The 20,738-nt window shown below is 37.6% G+C and overlaps 4 protein-coding genes, 1 long non-coding RNA gene and 2 pseudogenes across 5 annotated transcripts; 5 read left to right on the top strand and 2 right to left on the bottom strand.

Annotated features, from left to right (window-relative positions):
* Positions 1-50: 50 nt before the first annotated feature.
* Positions 51-1,098, bottom strand: LOC130501307 (uncharacterized; the record flags this gene model as incomplete). The annotated part of the gene is made up of 4 exons (XM_056996193.1): positions 837-1,098; positions 526-749; positions 320-431; positions 51-232 (listed from the first exon to the last, which is right to left on the bottom strand). Coding segments are annotated over exons 1-4 (643 nt in total), but the record flags the coding sequence as incomplete, so codon positions are not given.
* A 123-nt stretch (positions 1,099-1,221) lies between these two features.
* On the top strand, positions 1,222-3,132 carry LOC108819349 (26S proteasome non-ATPase regulatory subunit 6 homolog; annotated as a pseudogene).
* LOC130501306 (uncharacterized) lies at positions 2,964-5,902 on the top strand (annotated as a pseudogene).
* Positions 5,903-8,261: 2,359 nt separating this feature from the next.
* On the top strand, positions 8,262-10,070 carry LOC108822904 (probable pectate lyase 18). The gene is made up of 3 exons (XM_018596103.2): positions 8,262-8,468; positions 8,569-9,318; positions 9,414-10,070. Exons 1-3 carry the CDS (start codon positions 8,359-8,361, stop codon positions 9,772-9,774), a joined length of 1,221 nt encoding a protein of 406 aa, XP_018451605.1. The 5' UTR covers positions 8,262-8,358; the 3' UTR covers positions 9,775-10,070.
* A 958-nt stretch (positions 10,071-11,028) lies between these two features.
* On the top strand, positions 11,029-12,562 carry LOC130494493 (31 kDa ribonucleoprotein, chloroplastic-like). Its single transcript, XM_056996194.1, has 4 exons — positions 11,029-11,553; positions 11,734-11,835; positions 11,951-12,232; positions 12,321-12,562. Exons 1-4 carry the CDS (start codon positions 11,110-11,112, stop codon positions 12,381-12,383), a joined length of 891 nt encoding a protein of 296 aa, XP_056852174.1. The 5' UTR covers positions 11,029-11,109; the 3' UTR covers positions 12,384-12,562.
* Positions 12,563-12,667: 105 nt separating this feature from the next.
* Positions 12,668-15,989, bottom strand: LOC108822337 (protein NBR1 homolog). Its single transcript, XM_018595383.2, has 7 exons — positions 15,827-15,989; positions 14,513-15,390; positions 14,292-14,415; positions 13,929-14,183; positions 13,631-13,780; positions 12,986-13,531; positions 12,668-12,918 (listed from the first exon to the last, which is right to left on the bottom strand). Exons 2-7 carry the CDS (start codon positions 15,106-15,108, stop codon positions 12,817-12,819), a joined length of 1,773 nt encoding a protein of 590 aa, XP_018450885.1. The 5' UTR covers positions 15,109-15,390; positions 15,827-15,989; the 3' UTR covers positions 12,668-12,816.
* A 2,138-nt stretch (positions 15,990-18,127) lies between these two features.
* On the top strand, positions 18,128-19,134 carry LOC130501304 (uncharacterized). Its single transcript, XR_008939616.1, has 2 exons — positions 18,128-18,598; positions 18,732-19,134. It is a non-coding gene; the product is annotated as an uncharacterized LOC130501304 (long non-coding RNA).
* The last annotated feature ends 1,604 nt before the right edge of the window (positions 19,135-20,738 follow it).

Genomic DNA, 20,738 nt, shown 5'->3' with positions numbered 1-20,738 from the left:
TGAGATAATTGTGGGTGTACTACCACATGGAGCTTGGGAGGCATTGGTACCGCACCCTTCCACTTCAGCCACCTCCATTTTCTCAAGTCCACCAAGGTACAAGAGTTTAATCTCCTCAGCAGTATCTTTCATATTCAGCAAAACGCCAGACTTGGCGACAGAGGTCTGGCAGTGTTTCTGTGCTTCGGCGTACATACTAGCATGCTCAAGACAAAGCGAGATCGCAAAGTTCCTGCGTAAATCAAGTGTGCAGTCAACAACGAAACATCTAAAAGACATAAGAAAAAGATTTCACCAAAAAAAAAGAATACACACTTACATGAAAGCGTGGTGCTTTGTAAGTACTGGCCTACTCATTAGGTCTGCCACTGGGTCGGTTTCCAGAAACAATAGAGCTTCGGTGTAAATCTTCAAAGAAAGATCCACATCACCTATACAACAAATCAAAAGTCACAGTCTTCAAGATAACAAATAACAAAGTTTCTATGTATTAGCAGAAGAATGTATAAAATAGTTCTTTTTTACCCTTTATGTAAGCAGAGTCGCCAAGAGCGCAGTACATTTTAGCCACTGAATCATAATCAACCGAAGTGCGTCCCAAGTTCTTCGTCTGGTTGATTATCATCAAACCCTCCTCGATCATCACAGTTCTCTTATCTTTTTCGGTCTCAAGGTACAGCTTTGCAACTAAGCAAGATACCAACTTAATGCTTGCACTGAGAATCGCATCATCTCCTAAACCCTCTTCACTACAACCAACAAGATTGATCATAACTATCTACTTTACCCTTTTCGACATATAAGCTTCCATCTTAACCCTAATTGTTGAAAAATACCTCAAAGTTAGCGACTTTCTGAAACAAAAGAGGGCTTCAGCGAGGTGGTCGAGTCCCACGAACTCGGAACCTTTATCTCTTAGGAATTTGACGCACTCGTCCCTTGACATTTCAGTTCCCGCCATCTTTTGTCTACTGTGGAAGAAGAAGGAAGACGAGGATAAACCAAGCGAGGGAGAAGCGAGAAGAAACCAAGAGAGGGAGAAGCGAGGGAGAGAAAAGTTTGGATCTTTTCTTCTTGAAACTTAACTAACTTTAATTAATCTGTTATTATAGAGGGTTATTAATGAACCGAAGCCTCCGTAGTTATTCCGTTATTAATTCCGTCAGTATTAAACCTCCGTCACTGGTTCCGTCAGTACTAATAAACGCTTTGTTTCTCTAATCGCTGAACTCAAGTTTGAAACTTTCTATGATTTTTTTATTAAAAAAAAAAAAATTTCTATGATATTTGTATTGGGTTTTCTGTTCCTGATGTTGGGTTTGTTTGTGTTATTTTATAAGGTATGTCTCCTTTGTACGAAACCCTAGCTGCGTCTTCTGTGCTGGAATTGGATCAGAGCTTGTTGGACTCTATGAGGGCTAGTAACGAGGAAGAGCTCTGCTTTGTTTAGGATTGCAGACGCAGAAGAAAATTTGGGCGAAAGCGAAGTCCGTGAAGTTCATCTTGCTAAAGCTCTTTATTTCATCAGGATTAGTGATAAGGTACTTGAGCATGTCAAAAGTTATTCATTTCACACTTCAAAGGACTTCATTGGCCAATAAATTTTTGCTTTGTGAATCCAGGAGAAAGCTTTGGAGCAACTAAAACTCACAGAAGGAAAAACTGTTGCTGTTTGGGCAAAAAATGGACCTTTTGTCCTACACCTTGCAGGTTGCGTTTTTCTACATGGACTTTGATCTGGTATCAAAGAGCATTGACAAAGCGAAAAAGTAAGTGAAGATTAGGCTCTTTGGTTACATCCTTTATGACTACCCTATAGTGCAATTGAAACCGTTGTTCTGTTTTCCCATGCTAGGTTGTTTGAAGAGGGCGGTGACTGGGAGAGGAAGAACAGGCTAAAGGTCTATGAAGGCTTGTATTGCATGTCCACCAGAAATTTTAAAAAGGCTGCCAGCTTATTTCTCGATTCTATATCAACCTTCACCACTTATGAGATCTTTCCCTACGAGACCTTCATTTTTTACACCGTGCTGACCAGCATCATCACTCTGGATACAGTTTCTCTTATGCAAAAGGTATTTGTCGACATCTCAGTCCTCTGCTTTGTGTGTTGCTGAGTTTAGCAAGAGTTAACATTCAGTCTTTTAACTTGGTATTAAAGTGATATGAACCTTGTTTTTGTTGAAGTTACCCTGTGAGGATGTGAGGATGTGAATCTTTTTTAGTAAAAGCTAATTGCTACTAATTTGACAGGTTGTTGACGCACCTGAGATCTTGAATTCAGCTTGACGCGCCAGTACAAGGCGTTTTCTCCGCATTTGGTGAGTACAAGACAGTGTCTAGATTATGCTTACTGAATTGTCTTACTTGTGTCTGCATTTTGCTTGTTGTGATAACCTTTTCTGGCTTTGTTATTGGTGTTAAAATGCTAAATTGCTTACTAATTTGGGACAGGTTGTTGATGCACCTGAGATCTTCTTAACCCTGCTTGAGGTATCAGGTGAGTACAATACAAGGACTAAATTGTCTTATTTATTGTATGCATTTTGTTTGCTTTTTTTGTCTGTGTGATAATTAATAGCTCCGTTGTTGGTGTACTCTCAGTTTTTGGTGCTTCTACTCACATTCCCGGTTCATTTCTGCTGGGAAGCTTCACTGCAAGATAGACAAGGTAGCAGGAGTCTTGGAGACAAACCATCCAGATGCAAATAATGCACTTTACCAGGCAACAATAAAGCAAGGGGATTTCTTGCTAAACAGGACCCAGAAGCTGTCTCCAGTCATCATCAGTTTAGTTAGTTGCAGATATTAACCACTTGGGTTCCTTTCCTTGCAAGGTGAAAACGTCTATCTTTTCATTTTGGGTATAGAGTACTTCCGTGCATGCTTATGAATCAAGATTAACCTCTAAATGCTTTGATATGAAAGGCATAAAAGTGTTGGAGGGTTTGGAACAAAAGACTATGGCTAGTGGTGCTTGTCTTAGAGCTGGTCCCATCTATGAACAAAAAGACTTGCTTGGTACCTCCATGGCTCGTCCTGTTATTATCACTAATACAACTTCTAAATGATTAGGATGTAGCAGCAGAGGTTGGAGCTGATGCCGTTTCACATGGCAAATGAAATGATGACCAGGCAAGTACTTGGATTGTCTTCTTTTTTTGGTCTAAATGAAGTACTTGGATTGTCTTGCTATTTCTGAAGTGTCATATCGGGAGAAAACATGCTTATCGATTCTTACATCACCTATTGAATGAGTGACCGACCAGGTTCTGTTAGAGCTCACCTTCTTCTCGTTGAACCCTGAACTTAAAGTTGTGGCACCATGGAGAGAATGGGAAATCCAAGGCAGGGAAGACGCTGTTGAGTACGCCAAGAAGCATAACGTTCCTGTCCCCGTGACAATGAAATCTATTTACAGCCGGGACAGGAAACCTCTGGCACCTTAGTCATGAGGTAATATAGAATTCACATATATATATTCCCTTCTTGGAAACAAATGATCCAGTTTATCTCATGCTTCAGTTCCTAATTTTATGTTCTCCTGATCCCTGAAACCGACCACCTTTTTTTTCTTTTTTTTTGTTGAAAGGGTGATATATTGGAAGATCCAGCAAACGAGGCGAAGAAACATATGAGTGTGGTGGTTTCTTAATTAGGTATTTCAACTTCGAGTGAGCTTCGTCAAGGATGTGAAGAAGCAAGAGGAAATGTGGGAGACGCAGCATGAACTTGCTGCTCACAAAGTTTATAATATGTGCTCTGACCTTGGTGGTTTCTTCCTTAAGGTAGAGTACTAATGTGAGGTTCTTATTTACTTGGCATTTTTTCTTGTTTTGTGTGCTGGGACTGTTGCTTAAGTTTTGTGATGATCAGCGGCGTTTCCACATTGGGGTTCTTATCTTATATGTGATATGGTTTGATTTCTTAGCTGTGAAACAATGTACATTATTTACTTCTGATGAGTATTTTTTAGGTTGCACAAATTCTAGGAAAACCTGATCTAGCACCAGCTGCTTGGGTAAGATAGCTCGTGACTTTGTGTGATCAAGCTCCTGCTACCCCATTTGATTCAATCCGACTTGTCCTGGAGAAAGAGTTAAGTAAAAGCATAGATGAAGTATTTGAATCATTTGATGATAAGCCTCTTGGGTCTGCTTCTATAGCTTAGGTACTAGAAGATGTATATCACAGCATTTTAAGCAAGACATACATGTTCACTCCTTATCTTTGTTGCTTCTGGTTTAGGTTCATCGTGCAAGAGTCAAGGGAGACAAGAGAGATGTTGTTGTTAAGGTGAGAATAAATCAGAAGACAACTGAAAAAGCTTCCTAGCATTTTTCCTTAGTGTCTGAATGTGAAACCAACATGTTTAGGTTCAACATCCTGGAGTTGAGAAACTGATGATGACAGACATACGGAACTTGCAAATATTTGCATTATACATTCAGAAAACAGATATCAAATTTGACTTGTTCTCCATTACAAAGGAAATGGAGAAGCAGGTATGTTGTCTTGTGTTGTAAGGATAATCTGATTAGAGAATCTTACTGCCCCTCAAGTCACTAGAACTCCTTTTTTTGTGTTTCATTTTGAAGATTGGGTATGAATTCGACTTCAAAAGAGAGGCCAATGCAATGGAAAAGATCCGTCGTTTTCTTTATGATAACAACAGAAAGAGTCATGTTCTGGTTCCCAGGGTGTTGCCACATTTGGTGACCAGGTACTTCTTCTTATATTAAGCCTTTCTCTCATCTCAAGAGGCTTTTTTAAGTTGTCTTTGTTTCAATTAAGTCTCTTTTCATTCAAGTTTATGTTCTTTTAACACATTAGTGCTGATCAGAGGATAACCATAATGCACACAGGAGGGTTCTGGTGATGGATTACATTAATGGAATCCCGATCTTGAGACTCGGTGATGAGATGGCCAAAAGAGGGATAAATCCTCGTGGTAAGATGGCAGAGGCAGCAAAACTGTAAGCTCCTACATTATCTAAGATTGTTTTAATCTCATGTTTCTTGGCTAGCATTTGGACCTGGTCATGATGTGTAACTGGAAAATGTTAACTTTTTTTTTCTTGCTCCCACAGAAATATACTTAGCAGTTTGTCTAAAGCATATGGCCAAATGATACTCTGAAGAGTGGTTTCTTTCATGCTGATCCACATCCTGGGAATATCTTGATTTGCAAAGGCTCAGAGGCAAGTCATCTTAATTGTTTTGATTTGTTGCCGAATATGTATTTTGAGTTGTGATATTGCTACTCGTTGTCAGGTTGCACTGCTGGATTATGGTCAAGTGAAGGAACTACCTGACCAGCTGAGACTTGGTTATGCAAATTTGGTCATTGCCATCGCTGATAACAATGCCTCATTGGCATCACAGAGCTTTAGGTAATTCAAAAATCAATTGTTTGTCCTATTTTTAAGTTAACTTATGCTGGTTACATTCACCTGGTCAGATTAGTATAGCATAAGATCGATCCCTTGATTGTTTCCGTGGTGAATATTCAGGGAACTCGGTATAGTTACATTTGCCAAGTGTGAGAATGAGGAGCCAGAACTTCTCCAGTTAGCAAAAACAATGTTCGATACAAAGATGCCTCCCGGTGTAACAGTTCTGCAACCTTTCTCAGAAGACTCTTCCATCAAAAAGATATCCGTTGAGGTAATAGCACAACCAGTTGTGCAAGTGTGTTTGGATATACTGCAAAAAAAAAAATTAACTGTGTTTGTTTGTTTGTTGTGGGTAGGGATTTCCAGAGGAACTATTCTCTGTTCTTCGCACGGTGATTTTGTTAAGAGGACTCAGCGTAGGGATTGGGCTTAACTACTCGTGTGCTCAACAGTGGAAGCCTATTGCAGAAGAGGCTTTGATTTCAGCTGGAAGACTCTCACCAGGTTTAATACAATGAACAACTGACTCTTTTGTAGTGTTTTTAGTATTGTTTACCAAAAGCTGTTTTGTAATGGAAGGTAAACAACATTTCAGGTAGGAAGCAGAAGCGTAGATTTAGTTCTTTGAGGAGGCTATACTCAAGAGATTAGGAACACAAACTCAGAACAGAGTTGATCTTTTTCTTTTTTTCTCTGCAAACGAAGTACAATCAAGGCAGCAAGTGTCCAGTGACCCAGAAACTATCCAACTATTACATTCAATTAAGAGAAAACACACGTTACTATTAGAATTACAAGAGCCTATAAAAGTGCAAAAAACAACCACATGGATGCATGCTCAAGATTCCTTTGAACACAAGTGAACATTTGGGTCCACAATAAACTAGATATAGGATAACATGATATGTACAACGTACTATATCTGTGAGTGGATGCCATAAAATTATGAATATGCTTATGTGCAAATTATCGGCGAACTTTACGGACAAACAAAAATAAAAAAATAAACAAAAAGAAAAAAAAGAATGATATGTCGCTTGCATGCATGTAAGAGTTGTCTGCTTTCCCTTTAGAGACTATAATAAGTCTTTGGGATGCATGTGCTGTGGTTACTCAAATCTTCAGTGTCGTTGTCAGATTTACTTGGTGGAGTGAAGGTGAAGATATCTTGAGCCTATCCTTGATTGATTCCCACTCCTCATCAGTTCCTTTTTGTTATATACTTATATTGTAACTCACTTTTATATTTGATTAATTTGTGTTTTGAACCATGTTAAAAAGCTTTGTTAAGCGGTGATTAAGTGTTTATAGATGATTAATGCTTAGGTGAACGTTTGGGAGACACCTAAACCGATTCTTTACCAAAATGGCAAAATCAGTTATGTATCACTTATAGAACTCTGCTTTTGAATAACTATGCATGTTGTTTTGATCCGAAATTTGACATTATTATGATTTTACTTTTTTTTTTTTTGGTAAAATTATTGTACTTTTTATTTTTATAATACTCATTCACGTTTTTAGTTTAAAAAAAAACGTATCATTTGATTAAGTTTGTCCAAAGACGATCATGCTTAAACTGTCAAAACAACCTACAATTACAAATGGAGTCCCGTAAAACCTGCAAATCACGAGACATTACATGTCCCACTTTTACTTCCTCTTTACATCTCTAATGCTTTTCACGAAAACCTATCATTACGAATATTAACTAATGACTTTAAGAGCATAGATTCGGTTTTAAATCCCCTGCCGTGATTGGTGCATTAAGAAGTGGAAAAGTAATATGGTGAAACCAAACAAAAATATTACTGTTTTCACGTCATTTTCACCAACAACAATCATGAAGAAAATGGCTGAATCTAACCTCTATATTTGAAGATTTGAGCAATAACTAGTCAATAATGAAATAGGAAGACTAAAAACTCCAATTGAGCACATGAGCTTAATTTTTTTTTTTTTTGAAGATAATGAGCTTAAATTAGAGAGAAATGAAAACTATAATATAACAATTACATAACCCTAAAACTACATGGCTTACAGTTTGATTAGCAAATTTTTCAATTTTCTTTTTCTTTTTCATCATCTCGTTCTATTTTTATGTTTACCATTTATGTTTGGGTACTCGATTACTTTGACATGTTCTGTTCTGTCGGTTTATCTTTGATTTTCGTTGAAATCTCCCCTAACATGTGCTTATAGTATATGGTTGGAGAGTCAGCTCTCAGAATAATAAAGGCTAACGGTTCTGATACGGACACTTTCTAATGTATTTTAGTTTATACTTTGTTGCAATATATGCAACTATATATCCTGAAACATAAGATGTAAAGTCTGAAGAAATGCAAAAGTAAAGCATGACGAACGAAAAGAAACTAGTAATCTGTAAGCAATTTCTATTACATGTTTTTATTTGCATATAATAGGTTGTGATTTACATAACATCTCCAGTTTTTTGTTAAATTATTTTCGAGTGAAACTGCTATGAATTGATAAAAAAAAATTATAGAACCTTTTGTTGTTGTTGGTTTGACGTTCTCTAAAATGAATATATGCTATCAACAAGAACTAAGTTTGGATCCTTAATCATTACCTCAAAACCAACTTCCTGTTGTTTTTATTCGGCTAAACAGACTAAGTGGAACTATTTGAAAAGTATAACCTTTTTTTACCTGAAATTTGATTAGAGGCTTTTGTTTAATGTCAACAAATGTAACGGTGAAGCATTCTATTGGTTCATCATAAAGATTTATTATTATATAATTCTTTACTAAAGGAGATATAAAAGAGTGGGACCTAAACCGAAAAGTCCAATAACAAATAGTGTGGAGCTCCTCTACATCGTTTATTATATAAACTCTCAAAGTTTCATCTTCTCTCCATTCCCACTCAAACCTTCTTTCCTCCATCTGCGTTTCCCTCTTCTCTTACTTGAAGCCAAGAGAAGGAAAAAGAAAGAAAAATGCAGACGAAGAAGCTCTTTATCTCCATAGTCTCCTTTCTTCTCTATGCTCCGTTCATCTTATCTTCACCAGTACCAGACCCTGAAGCTGTTGTCGATGAAGTTCACAAGTACGAATCTTCTGTCTTTTATATTCTTCTTACACATTTTACTTGAACCAACAACGACTTCTCATGTAATAATAATATTCTTGGTTGTAAACTCTTGCAGGAGCATTAATGCGTCGGTTGCTGGAAGAAGGAAGTTAGGTTACCTCTCATGCACCACTGGTAACCCTATCGACGACTGTTGGCGATGCGACCCACACTGGGAGACCAACCGTCAACGTCTCGCAGACTGTGCCATCGGGTTCGGCAAGAACGCTATAGGAGGCCGAGACGGTCGTATCTACGTGGTGACAGACTCAGGAAACGACGACCCAGTGACACCCAAACCCGGAACGTTAAGACACGCCGTGGTCCAAGACGAGCCACTATGGATCATTTTCCAACGAGACATGACCATTCAGCTGAAAGAAGAGCTGATCATGAACTCTTTCAAGACCATAGACGGTCGTGGAGCGTCAGTACACATCTCTGGTGGGCCATGCATTACGATCCAGTACGTGACAAACATCATCATCCATGGGATCCATATCCATGACTGTAAGCCAGGTGGGAACGCTATGGTGCGGAGCTCACCACGGCATTATGGATGGAGAACGATATCGGACGGTGACGGTGTCTCGATCTTTGGAGGGAGTCATGTTTGGGTTGACCATTGTTCGTTATCTAACTGCGAAGACGGGCTTATTGATGCCATTATGGGCTCCACGGCTATTACTCTGTCTAACAATTACATGACGCATCATGACAAGGTCATGTTGCTTGGCCATAGTGACTCTTACACTCGTGACAAGAACATGCAAATCACCATTGCTTTTAACCACTTTGGTGAAGGTCTTGTTCAAAGAATGCCAAGGTAAAAAATTTATATAATAATGTTAGATTTTTGTTAGTAAATTAATGTAATTTTGATGTGATTAAAATTTGGGACCATTTGTTTGATGTGTGTAGGTGTAGACATGGGTACTTCCATGTGGTGAACAATGACTATACACATTGGGAGATGTATGCTATTGGTGGAAGTGCTGACCCTACAATCAATAGTCAAGGGAACAGATTTTTGGCCCCGGATATCAGATTTAGCAAAGAAGTGACTAAGCATGAGGACGCCCCAGAGAGTGAGTGGAAGAGTTGGAACTGGAGATCCTCTGGTGATTTATTATTAAATGGTGCGTTTTTTACGCCTTCCGGTGGTTCATCCTCCTCTGGCTACGCCAAGGCTTCGAGTCTTGGGGCTAGACCGTCTTCTCTAGTTGGACCGTTGACGGTTGGTTCTGGTGCATTGAATTGCCGCAAGGGTTCCCGTTGCTGATTGTGGAGGCTTGCTTAAGTTTATTTTTAGCAAATTAAAAAGAAATTATATAGAAAAGGCAATTAAAGCCACCAATTAAGGGGTTAAGTTATATAACTTTCATTACCCACCTTTAATTACTCTATTGATTTTTCTTCTTTTTGGGGTAAAGTTGAGGAGAAAACAACCTCTGGCTTCACTGCTCTTTTAGGACCCATCTAAGGATTTTCTGTTTTAAGGTATCTTTTATTAGGTTGAAAGTGTAGTAACAAGTGCAGATGTGTTGATCTTCATATTAATATAATATAATTTGTGTATTCTGTTTTTTTTATTTTCTCATAAATTAATGTCTATTACAATGATGGATACAACACAAGCAGCCCTTATGGAAATTGTAGTTACAATGCACATTCAGAACTCAGAAAGTTTGGAATGTTCTCTAACATGGGTAGCTTCTTGGGTCAAAGTTGTTCAAACCAATCAATTTCTGACAAAAGCCACGACTTTTCTACACTCTGGTCGATGCATAGACTATGGTTAAATACAAAATAATTCAAAAGGAAGAAAACTGAAGCAATCATGGGGCTCAGCAGCCCTACTTTTGATGGAGTGGTCTTATATTCGTGTTTTGACTACTGTTCACTGATTGTGGATATATTTTAAATTCTGTAACAACTAAAATAACTAACCAATGTATTCATTTTCTCCATATAACTAACCAATATAATGAATTACACCTTTTTCGTAGCCATGACATGTCACATGTGCAACATATTAATTCATTAAGGAAAGAAAAGAAAGAAAAGAAAGAAAAAAGATCTTGTGGTTACTAGTGACGATGTGATGTAGTCAGTAATGAAGAATATAAACAAACTTACAATTTACAAAGATAGTCTTCCCTTGTTTTCTGTTGTCATATATAACATCAAAGTTAATATTTTTTTGACACTGATGTCTTCTTTACCATGATTCCAGACCTGGTAGATTTGAAACTCAAAAACGGTTTATAAATCGGATTATGGTTGTTTTAAATTTGAATTAATTCAGCGTTTAAAAGAATATGATTATATCGTATGAAGACCATACATACTGTCTCAAGGACTGGACTGGTTTTGTTCCAAACACTTTTAGACTTTTGGTGGTCATGTTCTATTTCAGAATGTAAAAACTCAAAAAACCAAACTATCTAAACCAAGCCCATTGGAATCGTATGGCCCAATATTGAGCCCAATCAGATCTTTTTCTCCAAAATATTTAATCCTTTTTTCTTTAAAATGATATTTCACTTCGGTATCGAACATTTTTCTCTGCGTCCCCCTCCTTATCCCTATCTCTCTCTCCCACACTTCCTCTGCTATGGCTTCATCAATAGTAACCTCAAGCTTCAAGCCTTTAGCCATGGCGGACTCTTCCTCTTCCTTTTCCACCATCTTCCCCCACCCTTCACTCTCCACTATCCACCCTCGCTGCTCCCTCCTCACCAACCTCCCGCTCGCTTTCTCCCGCGTCTCCCTATCTCTCAAAGCCAAAACCAACCTAAAGAAGTCGCCTTTCGTCTCCTTCGTCGCTCAGACTTCGGATTGGGACGGGGAAGAAGGTGGGGACGTGAGCGCTTCCGTCGCCGTCGAGGAGAACGAGCCTGAGGCAACGTTCTCGGAGGGAGATGTGGGCGGCGAAGGAGGCGACTTCCCGGAGCCGCCGGAAGAAGCGAAACTCTTCGTCGGAAACTTGGCTTACGATGTTGACAGTCAAGCCTTGGCTATGCTCTTTGAGCAAGCCGGTACTGTTGAAATCGCTGAGGTGAGTATTGACTTTTGCTGCTTCCTTCTTGTGTTGTGTTGCTTAAGTGGTTGATATAAATAAAGTTATTGGCTTTTTAAGTGATTGTGGATTGAATTGTATCTATTGACATTGTATGTTGTTCTCGTCATAACGTTTGTTTATTATCCTAAAGTGTTGTTTGGATTCTTGTGGATGAAGGTTATCTACAATAGGGAGACAGACCAGAGTCGTGGGTTTGGATTTGTGACGATGAGTACCGTGGAAGAAGCTGAGACTGCTGTTGAGAAGTTCAACCGTTATGTAAGTTTACTGCCTATCATTTGTTGCATTTCCATGAACATGTTCTGTCTGAGACATTTTTTAAGAAACAATCTGTGTTTGTGGGAAGATTTACTGAGCATCTGTGTTTTGTCAGGATCTGAACGGACGGCTTCTGACAGTAAACAAGGCAGCACCGAGAGGATCACGTCCAGAACGCCAACCTAGGGTGTATGAACCTGCGTTCAGAGTCTATGTGGGAAACCTGCCGTGGGATGTGGACAACGGTCGTCTAGAGCAAGTATTCAGTGAGCATGGTAAAGTCGTGGAAGCTCGTGTGGTTTATGACCGTGAGACGGGTCGTTCACGTGGGTTCGGTTTTGTCACAATGTCTAACGAGACTGAACTCAACGACGCTATCGCTGCTCTTGATGGACAGGTACCTTCCTCATACGTGGTCGTTGATGGTAATGCAGATTTTGTTGTGATTGTTGATCTCTTAATTTATCTTTTGTCTACATTTGCAGAACATGGAGGGTAGAGCAATCAGAGTGAACGTAGCTGAGGAGCGTCCGAGGCGTGGGTTTTAAAAGGATTGAGATTATCTCTTCTGCCAGTTTCCTCTCTCTCTCTTCCTATCGCTTTGCATTTTGTTTAGACGAGATTCTTACACTCTTTGATGATTTTTTGTTGTGTCTGAACCCCTTTGATGATTTTTTTGTTGTCTGAACTAATGCTTTTACTATATAGCACATAACCGCCTTCAGTACCTTGACTTACAAATTAGTTTAGACCCAAGACTTGAGAGGTTAGTGATGTATTGTTATTAGCGAGTCTTGGCTAGTAATCACTCTTCGAAGTTAATTAAAAAAAAAAAGAAGAAAGAGATAATATCTTAACATTTATTTCGGAAAACAGAATCCATCATTCATCAAACAAAGCATTAACCAGGATATATTATTATTTCTAAAACATAGTTTAACCCCTGATAGATAAGAAGTTCCCAGAATCAAAAGCCACACATTAAGCCTCCTTCTCACCAGTGAGGAGGTCCATCACTACGCCTTTAATGCTTCCATTATTCTTCTTCAGCAGCTTCTTGTTCGTCACATCATCACAGAAGCCCTGAAAAAATCAAAATTATCAACACCACCATTTTCAAATATTAAATTATAAAAGTGCACACGCTCACCATTTCCTGAAGCTCCTCTAGGATAGGATCCCACTCGCTAACTCCACAAAGAGCGTCAACAGACTGCTCCAAGTTGTACTCGTTTTCCCTTAAGACCTCCTTGTTCAAAACCATCTCTTTGAATCCCATTTCCTCCAGCTCCTTGAGCATGGCCATCTCCATGTCGTTCTCCTCAATATCCTCTTGAAGATCAACAGGGATGTCCTTTGTAGATGACGACGAACCACCACCACCCAAAGCCTCAACAGCAGGCATGTTCGGGAACTCGATCATGTTGAATGATGACGGAGATGAAGATGGTGTGAGAGTAGTAGTAGCAGGCTCAACTTCTTCCCCAACCGGCAGGTCATCTTTTTCTGGGATCTGGGAACCAGCTGCTTCTCCTTCTAGATCAGCACCTTCCACTGCCCCAGGGTTAACACTGGAGCTGCCAGCTTGAGCTGGCTCATGATTCACATTGGTCCCTGTAGATTCTTCATCAGGGGAGACATTCAAGTTCAGTCCTTGAAACTCATTCACAGCAGAACCCTTCAAGGATGCATCAACCTAACAACGCGACCAACAACAATAAAAAAAGTATCAAAAACATTTTGATAAAGAAAAATGATACTCAATGGAAAGACCAGTAAAGTTTCAAGTAAGTACATGTATCAACACCCAAACACGTTGCCCAAACTTAGCTCCACTAGAGGAAGCCATCCTCCAATAAGAAATGTATCGACCAGGTAAGTCTGGTGCAACAAAATCAACTTTCACGTCAAGCTCACTGTCGATAGGCGCACCCTCCACTGGAATCTGCAATGATGTTGAGACTAATAAACAACTAGTAAAAAAAATATTGCCAGTTTGTGCAGAGAAAAAGCCAACTCAAGCCAAACTGCGAGTAATTCAAACAGCAACAGTTGATCTGCAAGTGGGGAACTTAAAGAAGATAGTTTCTAACCTGTAAATCAACTGACAACGAGCTGCTGAGTTTGTCCCCACCGATCCAGACTATTCGTGTGCCATGCGGCCACACCAGCGAGCCATTGTTCCTCATTTTCCAAACCTTGGTGAATTGAGCAGAAGGAGCAAAAACTGTTCCATCAAGTACATTCACATCAAGCACAAAGCGACTGTCGAGTTTAGGCCGAGTGCACCTGAAGTGTAAACCTCCATGTTGTGGTTGCGGCACATGGCCCACCCACGGGTTCGATATCTATATGGGAGAAAAAAAGAAAGGTAAGATTTCCATATAGCTACACTACAGAAAGAGACGGCACAGAAAGAAAAAAAGGAATCTTAAATATAGAAGAAAGAGCAATACTGGGGTAAGTTGTCCTCTAAAGGGATGTGAATGTTGAACTGAGTCTGGCTTATCCATCCTTGTGTAATCCCCTTCGTTACCCATCACCGAGAAGCAGATGGTGCAAAGATCATAGTCTTCTTTGCTGCAAAATGTTTCACCAAAGTAACAAATAAGTAAAAATGGATTTCTAAGATGCCTATCTATAGTTTCTACACTTGCTAAGTAAAAGGTCTCCTTACACTTTAGACTTAAACCTAGGCCCGGTTATTGGAAGAACTCCACATCCATCACAGCGGATGCCCTTATGGAAGATACCCAGTGAGGTCCAGTAATCACCACTGCTGCTCTTTTTCGAGTGACAGACACGCCGGGCATGTTTTTTAAAGTTCCCAGGATTTGGACTTGATTCATTCACTTTACTACCACTGAAGGGGCACTCGTTGAAACTAGCACCCAGTCCAGAGGAGATTGGTACAGGACCAGAAGTCTTTGAAACAGCAAAGCCGGTTGGTTCATTAAGGTCAGCAGGTTTTTTCCCGGGTTGGGTCTTCTTAGAGATATCCTTCTTTTCACCAAAGGAAGGAACCTCCCAGCTCAGGGAACAACGGGGAATAACAACAGGTGAGAGAAGACCACCTTCCTGAGGACCAGAGAGTTTCCCTAGCTTGGAGATGCAATCAAAGAGCTCACCAACAACAGGGCTAGAAGATACCGCTTTAGATGCAAGGTCAATATACACCTTGGATACGGTTTCACGCGTGGGGTTAGGTACAACCGTGAGAACATCATTGATACCCTCCTGGATTTTGGAAACCGGGTTAAGGCTATTAGGCATGGTCGAACTCCCATTACTCTCTGGAGTAATAGAGCTAGTTTTGGACTGCACATGAATCTTCAAGAACTTGAGGCGCTGATTCGTGACATCAGACAAGTCATTGTCATCGACCAGGGCCACCACATCGCCATCTTCATCAGAGTAAGTCAGAGAGAAATCAGCATCAACAGGGAGGTTAAACAGAGCAGCGATTTTTCACTTAAGAACAGCCATATCAAGATCAAGCTCTCCATTAGCTTTGACAGGCACCCTGAAGCGCCTAAGAACACCTCCATAGCTCACCTGCAACAATAATCACAAACAAACAAATTTAATTTACCCTTAAATAACAGATGTGATATCCTTAACCATAACTTAAAAACACTTAAGACCACAAACAAAAAAAACACGTCAATATGTTTCTCTAACATGTTTTCCTTAAGACATTGACCAATAACACAAGTTTAGCAATCAAGATTAAGAAACCTCTTGATACTAGTAGTTAGCAACCCTAACTTATGATTGAGGATACGATAAAATCTAAATTTAAAACATCCTTAAGTGTGTATGCTTCTAGCAGCTACAGAGATATAGAACTCCGGTTAAATTTCATTCACGACAGGTACACGGTTCGATCCATGGCGAAATCAAATTCCGAAACAAAATCGACACGATCGCCGCATGATCACCGGTGGCAGCTACCGTTACAAATAGAAAAAAAAAGAAGATGATTGTAAACCTTGACGACGAGAGAAGTAGTAGAATCCATGGGGAAGAAACCCTAGTTCACGAAGAGTGGTCGAGGCTGGGATTGAATCGGAAAGGTTAAACTCCTTTTTTAAGGGAGAAGCGTACCCGTTATCCGCTTATGTCGTCAACTACCCCAAATATCTAGATAGACACCGTCTCGCTTTATATATATATATGATCGGATGGTGCTTTTTTATTTAAATGAGAATTTAATTATGTGTTTGACCTTTCCAACAACAAGATATTATTTGACTTTTTCTTTATCATATTAACTCCGTAATAGCAAGAGATGTTTAATACTTACCCAGGTATTATGGTTGTGAACTTGTGATATAATGATATACTAAATTTATATAGCAAAAGATATTTAATACACTTACCCAACTAGGTATTATGGCTGTGATATTATGATATATTCACTCTGTTTCATAATAGGTACTCATCTTTTGGTTGAACTGAAAAGAATAGTTTTATACTAGCTACTGATACTATATTCATATTGAGACTTAACGAAAATGAACGAACCCATGCTGGATAAGATGATTGGATCAATTGACATTGTGTAAAGAAGAATCTAAAGAATTTGCTCAAAACGTCATAAACATCAGCATGGCTGATAATAATGCATGGGCCAACACCAGGCAAGTCCTTTAGATTGCAGCCATGGTTTTATCTTCTGCATCTAAGATCTAACACAGGTAAGGATCATCATCAATCTATTGTGAGCAATGAAAGTGGTGTTTTGTTTATTAGATTGCAACATATCAAGCATATAAACGCATACATCTCTTCACTTATTCTCCAAAAGAATAATAATAATATTGAGACATGTAAGCCAAGATGAAATAGATTTGTCTCTGTAACTAACTACTAAGCTTGAATGTGATTGATGATCATTCCTCTAGACAAGTTAATGGTGAATACTAAATGGTCTTAACTCTCAAGGTTTCATCGTTATTTTTATCTTCGTTGGACAAGACCACTAAAGACTTGGCTTTTTCAAGCAAGGGTTGCTTCCCATCTAATGGAACACAAGAGTATCTGTGAAAGCGATATAACCACTTGCTTCATGTTTGGTCTTAGAATAGGATCATCATCCACACATTGCTTTGCCAACATTGCAATCTGTGCACACCAAAAAGCATGCCTAATGTAAAAAAAATCATATGGTTACTATGTTTTTTTAAAACTACTAAGCATTTCAATTATTAGTATCACCTTGAACAAACAGTCATGCAGGTACAAATCCATCATGTTGGGATCGACAATCTCCTTCAAACTAAACATGTTCATAGAGTTTGGTGAGTTCTTAAGAGCCGCTAACATCTACAACAACAACAAAAATAATGCATTAGGTATAAATCACTACAAAAAAAGTTGCCATTGATAGCACATTGTTATAGCTCGTTTTACTGAATTGTTATCATAGATGATTTAGAATTTTTTCATATTATATGATAGCATTAGATAAACGCTATGATAGAATGAAACCTAAAATAGCACTTAACTAATGCTATTCTGCAAATTAAGAGAGCGGGAAGATGAAATTACTGATTCCGCCAATATTTAGTGGAAAATTAAAATCAAGCGCCAAAGCAATTATTTAAGCGGCTTCACTAATGCTATCAAAGACATATAATAGCATTTTTCTAATGCTAAAAAGTATTTGTACTCTAAACCTAAATATGATTTTAGACCCTAAACTCTAAAAACAACCTTTAAAACTCTATTTTTCATATTATAACTTCAAACTTAAAATTAAATAACTCAAATTTTAATCTTATAATCTTAAATTATCATTAAACACAAATCTTTAATCTTTAATCTTTAATCAACTCTATATCATAAATCCTAACTTCAAACATAAACTATACATACTCTCAATATAAACTTCAAATTTAAATAACTACAATCTTATATCTAGTCTTCGAATCTATTATTTTTCAACTTTCCAAAATACAAAAATTAAAACCAAAAACCTAATATTTTAAAAAATTAAATTCAAATATCTAAACCTCAAACCCTAACTATTGACTAATATATAGCATACCCCAAATCAATTATATACCCTAAACTCTAACTAAAAATCCTACAACTCTAATATTTTTTTATTATTTAACTTCAAATTTTAAATTCAATTTCAAAGTCTAATCTCAAATCTTAAATCTAAACCCAAAACATTATATTGCAAATCCCAAACTCACTAATCATTTTGTTAAGTTTATATCATTACTTTAATTTAACCATTAAACTTGTAATTATTCAACAGTTTCTAAGCTCTTATTCAGAATCTTGAAATTTATATTGCAAAATTTATTAATTATTTTTATAGATTATGCATTAAAACTAAACAACAAAATAGTAATAAAAAAACACTAAAATAAGTGTTAATCCCTGAACTTCTTTTTTATTGGTCAAAAAAGAAGGGCAAGGATTACCCCTTATTAGATCACAACCATTGATTAAACATCATCCAACGGACACCACTAAACATTTTTTTTTCATTTTTTTTTAATTTCTTCATCTTCTCTCACGTCTCTTCCTCTCCTACTCTCTTTCTCTCCACTGTGAAAAAGCTATCTTCTACTCTTCCATTCTTTCTCTCTTCTTTTACAGATCTAGTCGCTTTTGCACGGAACGGAGATTCAATCGACCAGTACACGTGAGGCTGTGTCCCCTTTGCGCTTTTGCAGAGCATGGCAAACTCGATTTCGAGTTTGTTTAAGATGGATATGAGTCCTTCTCTGTGCCAGACTGAGTGGTGAGTACACTCGAGTTTCTCTCTGTCTCTGTCTCGCTCTCTCTCTGTTTCTCTGTGTCGGCTCTCTCTCTCTCTCTCTCAATATATCCCTGTCTCTCTCTGTCTCTGTTGAATCTAATTTTTTTTTTGGTAGGTTGCGAGCAGAGATACTGGTCCGTGGTCGTGAGCAGCCATGAAATCTTCTGATTTCAAGAAAGACGAGACGGAGTTCCAGTAGATCTGGAAGAAGCTGGAGGAGATGAGGCTTCATGGGGAAGACGACGTCCACATGGAGATGATGATGAATACACGACCATGTCCAACGGCGACGGAAGGAGGTGGAGGACTACCGGTACGGTGGTTGAAGACTTTGACGGTGGAAAAAAAGATGAAGCTATGGCGGCTGAGTTTCTTTTTATTTTAGGTTTAGTGTTTCTTTAGGTTTTTTTTGCTTTTGCAAACCAAATTGGAGAAATTGTGGTTGGTTACTTTATTTTTTAATTTCTGGTTTATTTTTGTAGACCGGAATTTATTTATATAAAACAATTTCAATTTCAGTTTATAAATTAAATTATTTTATTTTTAATTATTAAACAATTTTCAATAATTTTTAGTTATTTTAATTTTAATTATTTTTAATTAAAAAAGTACGCATCATAGCACGAAATATGAATTGTTATATAAGTTAATAATAGCATTCAAATATTGTTATCGTATTTCTGTTTTTTTTAGCGTTTACAAAATGCTATCGTAGATGGGGTATCTATGATTGCTGCCGTATACATAGCATTTGGTAAAACGCTATCAAACCCCTAACATAGCATAAAATCTGCGCTAACAATGGACATATTTCTTGCAGTGAATGTTGCATCAAAGAAGTGTAATGTGTACACTCCAAGAACTTACAATAGATGCCAATGGAAGTCTTTATGGATTCTTAGTTCCCACTGCCTCTGTTCTAATAACAGCTTCTTTTCCGGAAATAATATCAAAAAGACCAACACCAAAGACGTAAACATCGCTTTTCGAGGTGGCACGGCCATCACTTAGATATTTGTAGATGAGAAGACAGGTAAGTCCAGATAATACATCACTGAATTGTTCTTGTAGCTTCAGGTTTTCAAATGCTTACTCTGGTGCAAGATAACCATATGTACCAACAACTTTAGTAACAGAAATTTCATTCTCTCCAGTTTTATCATAGTTTTGCAAGTCCAAATCTGATATCTAAGACAGGTACAAATATAAGATGATCAGCTCAATTGTCATGCATAAGGATCATAACAAATAATGGATTCATTCCTTAGCCATGAACATCTCATCGAGCAGAATATTGCTTTGTTTTGATATCTCTATGAACATAATGAGTTTTAGTATGCTCATGAATGTATTCCAAGCCTCTTGCTGCGTCAAGTGCAATCTGATTCCTCATTATCCAAAACAGTGGTGTTACTTTGGTTGTTTGATTTGGACCAAAAATATAATTATGATAACATGATGGAAGATCCGTTAAAAATATTAACATATACAAATATGGTTAGGAAACGTTGGTTTATATCATAGTTTAATGAGCCCAAACTAATTCAAAATGGAAAACAATATAACTAAATAGTTAGATAGTTAATTTACTTAAGTACCCTTAATGAATGTATCGATTGTTTTGAAAAATCAGTGGTATAAAGTGTAAATAAAAATTTTTTGAGGGGTTAAAATTAGACATAATCCTACTTTAATAATATAGATTGTTGTAAGTATAAATATTTTTCAACATATCCAACTTCTAACTTGCACATCATGCAAGTTTGGAAAATCCAAAATTACGAAAAGAGAATGAGCCAAGTAAAGATGACACTGGAGATCATTTATTTAACAAAAAAGTACATTCTTATGGTTAGGAATTGCATTTATTTAACATTCATATTATTATTTATAATAAATAAATTCACAGATCTGATACAAATAACTAGGTGATTCTCCCGTGCTCATGCACGGGAATAAATATTTACAAATAAGTACTTTACTTTGTTTGTTTATATGTTTTAAGTAATATTTTATTTGTATGTATAAAAAATTGTATTAAATATCTTTATGTTTTAAGTATGATATTTTGTATTATTTCAATTTTTTATTTTTTATTTATTTTGAATTGTATATAGACGGT

Source organism: Raphanus sativus, unplaced genomic scaffold, assembly GCF_000801105.2.
Source record: "Raphanus sativus cultivar WK10039 unplaced genomic scaffold, ASM80110v3 Scaffold0157, whole genome shotgun sequence".
Classification (NCBI taxonomy): Eukaryota; Viridiplantae; Streptophyta; class Magnoliopsida; order Brassicales; family Brassicaceae; genus Raphanus; species Raphanus sativus.
The sequence above is the reverse complement of the archived record's forward strand: the minus strand, read 5'-3'. Positions and strand labels throughout refer to the sequence as shown.

What these genes read in the sequence shown, in the direction of transcription:
- LOC108822904 (XM_018596103.2), top strand. Translation starts at nt 8,359, where the DNA reads ATGCAGACGAAGAAGCTCTTTATCTCCATAGTCTCCTTTCTTCTCTAT. An exon ending in GTTGTCGATGAAGTTCACAA is followed by an intron (nt 8,469 to 8,568) that starts GTACGAATCTTC and finishes AAACTCTTGCAG; the next exon opens with GAGCATTAATGCGTCGGTTG. An exon ending in CTTGTTCAAAGAATGCCAAG is followed by an intron (nt 9,319 to 9,413) that starts GTAAAAAATTTA and finishes TGATGTGTGTAG; the next exon opens with GTGTAGACATGGGTACTTCC.
- LOC108822337 (XM_018595383.2), bottom strand. Translation starts at nt 15,108, where the DNA reads ATGCCTAATAGCCTTAACCCGGTTTCCAAAATCCAGGAGGGTATCAAT. An exon ending in CCTAGGTTTAAGTCTAAAGT is followed by an intron (nt 14,416 to 14,512) that starts GTAAGGAGACCT and finishes AACATTTTGCAG; the next exon opens with CAAAGAAGACTATGATCTTT. An exon ending in GTGTTTGGGTGTTGATACAT is followed by an intron (nt 13,532 to 13,630) that starts GTACTTACTTGA and finishes TCGCGTTGTTAG; the next exon opens with GTTGATGCATCCTTGAAGGG.
- LOC130494493 (XM_056996194.1), top strand. Translation starts at nt 11,110, where the DNA reads ATGGCTTCATCAATAGTAACCTCAAGCTTCAAGCCTTTAGCCATGGCG. An exon ending in GTACTGTTGAAATCGCTGAG is followed by an intron (nt 11,554 to 11,733) that starts GTGAGTATTGAC and finishes TTGTGGATGAAG; the next exon opens with GTTATCTACAATAGGGAGAC. An exon ending in TTGAGAAGTTCAACCGTTAT is followed by an intron (nt 11,836 to 11,950) that starts GTAAGTTTACTG and finishes GTGTTTTGTCAG; the next exon opens with GATCTGAACGGACGGCTTCT.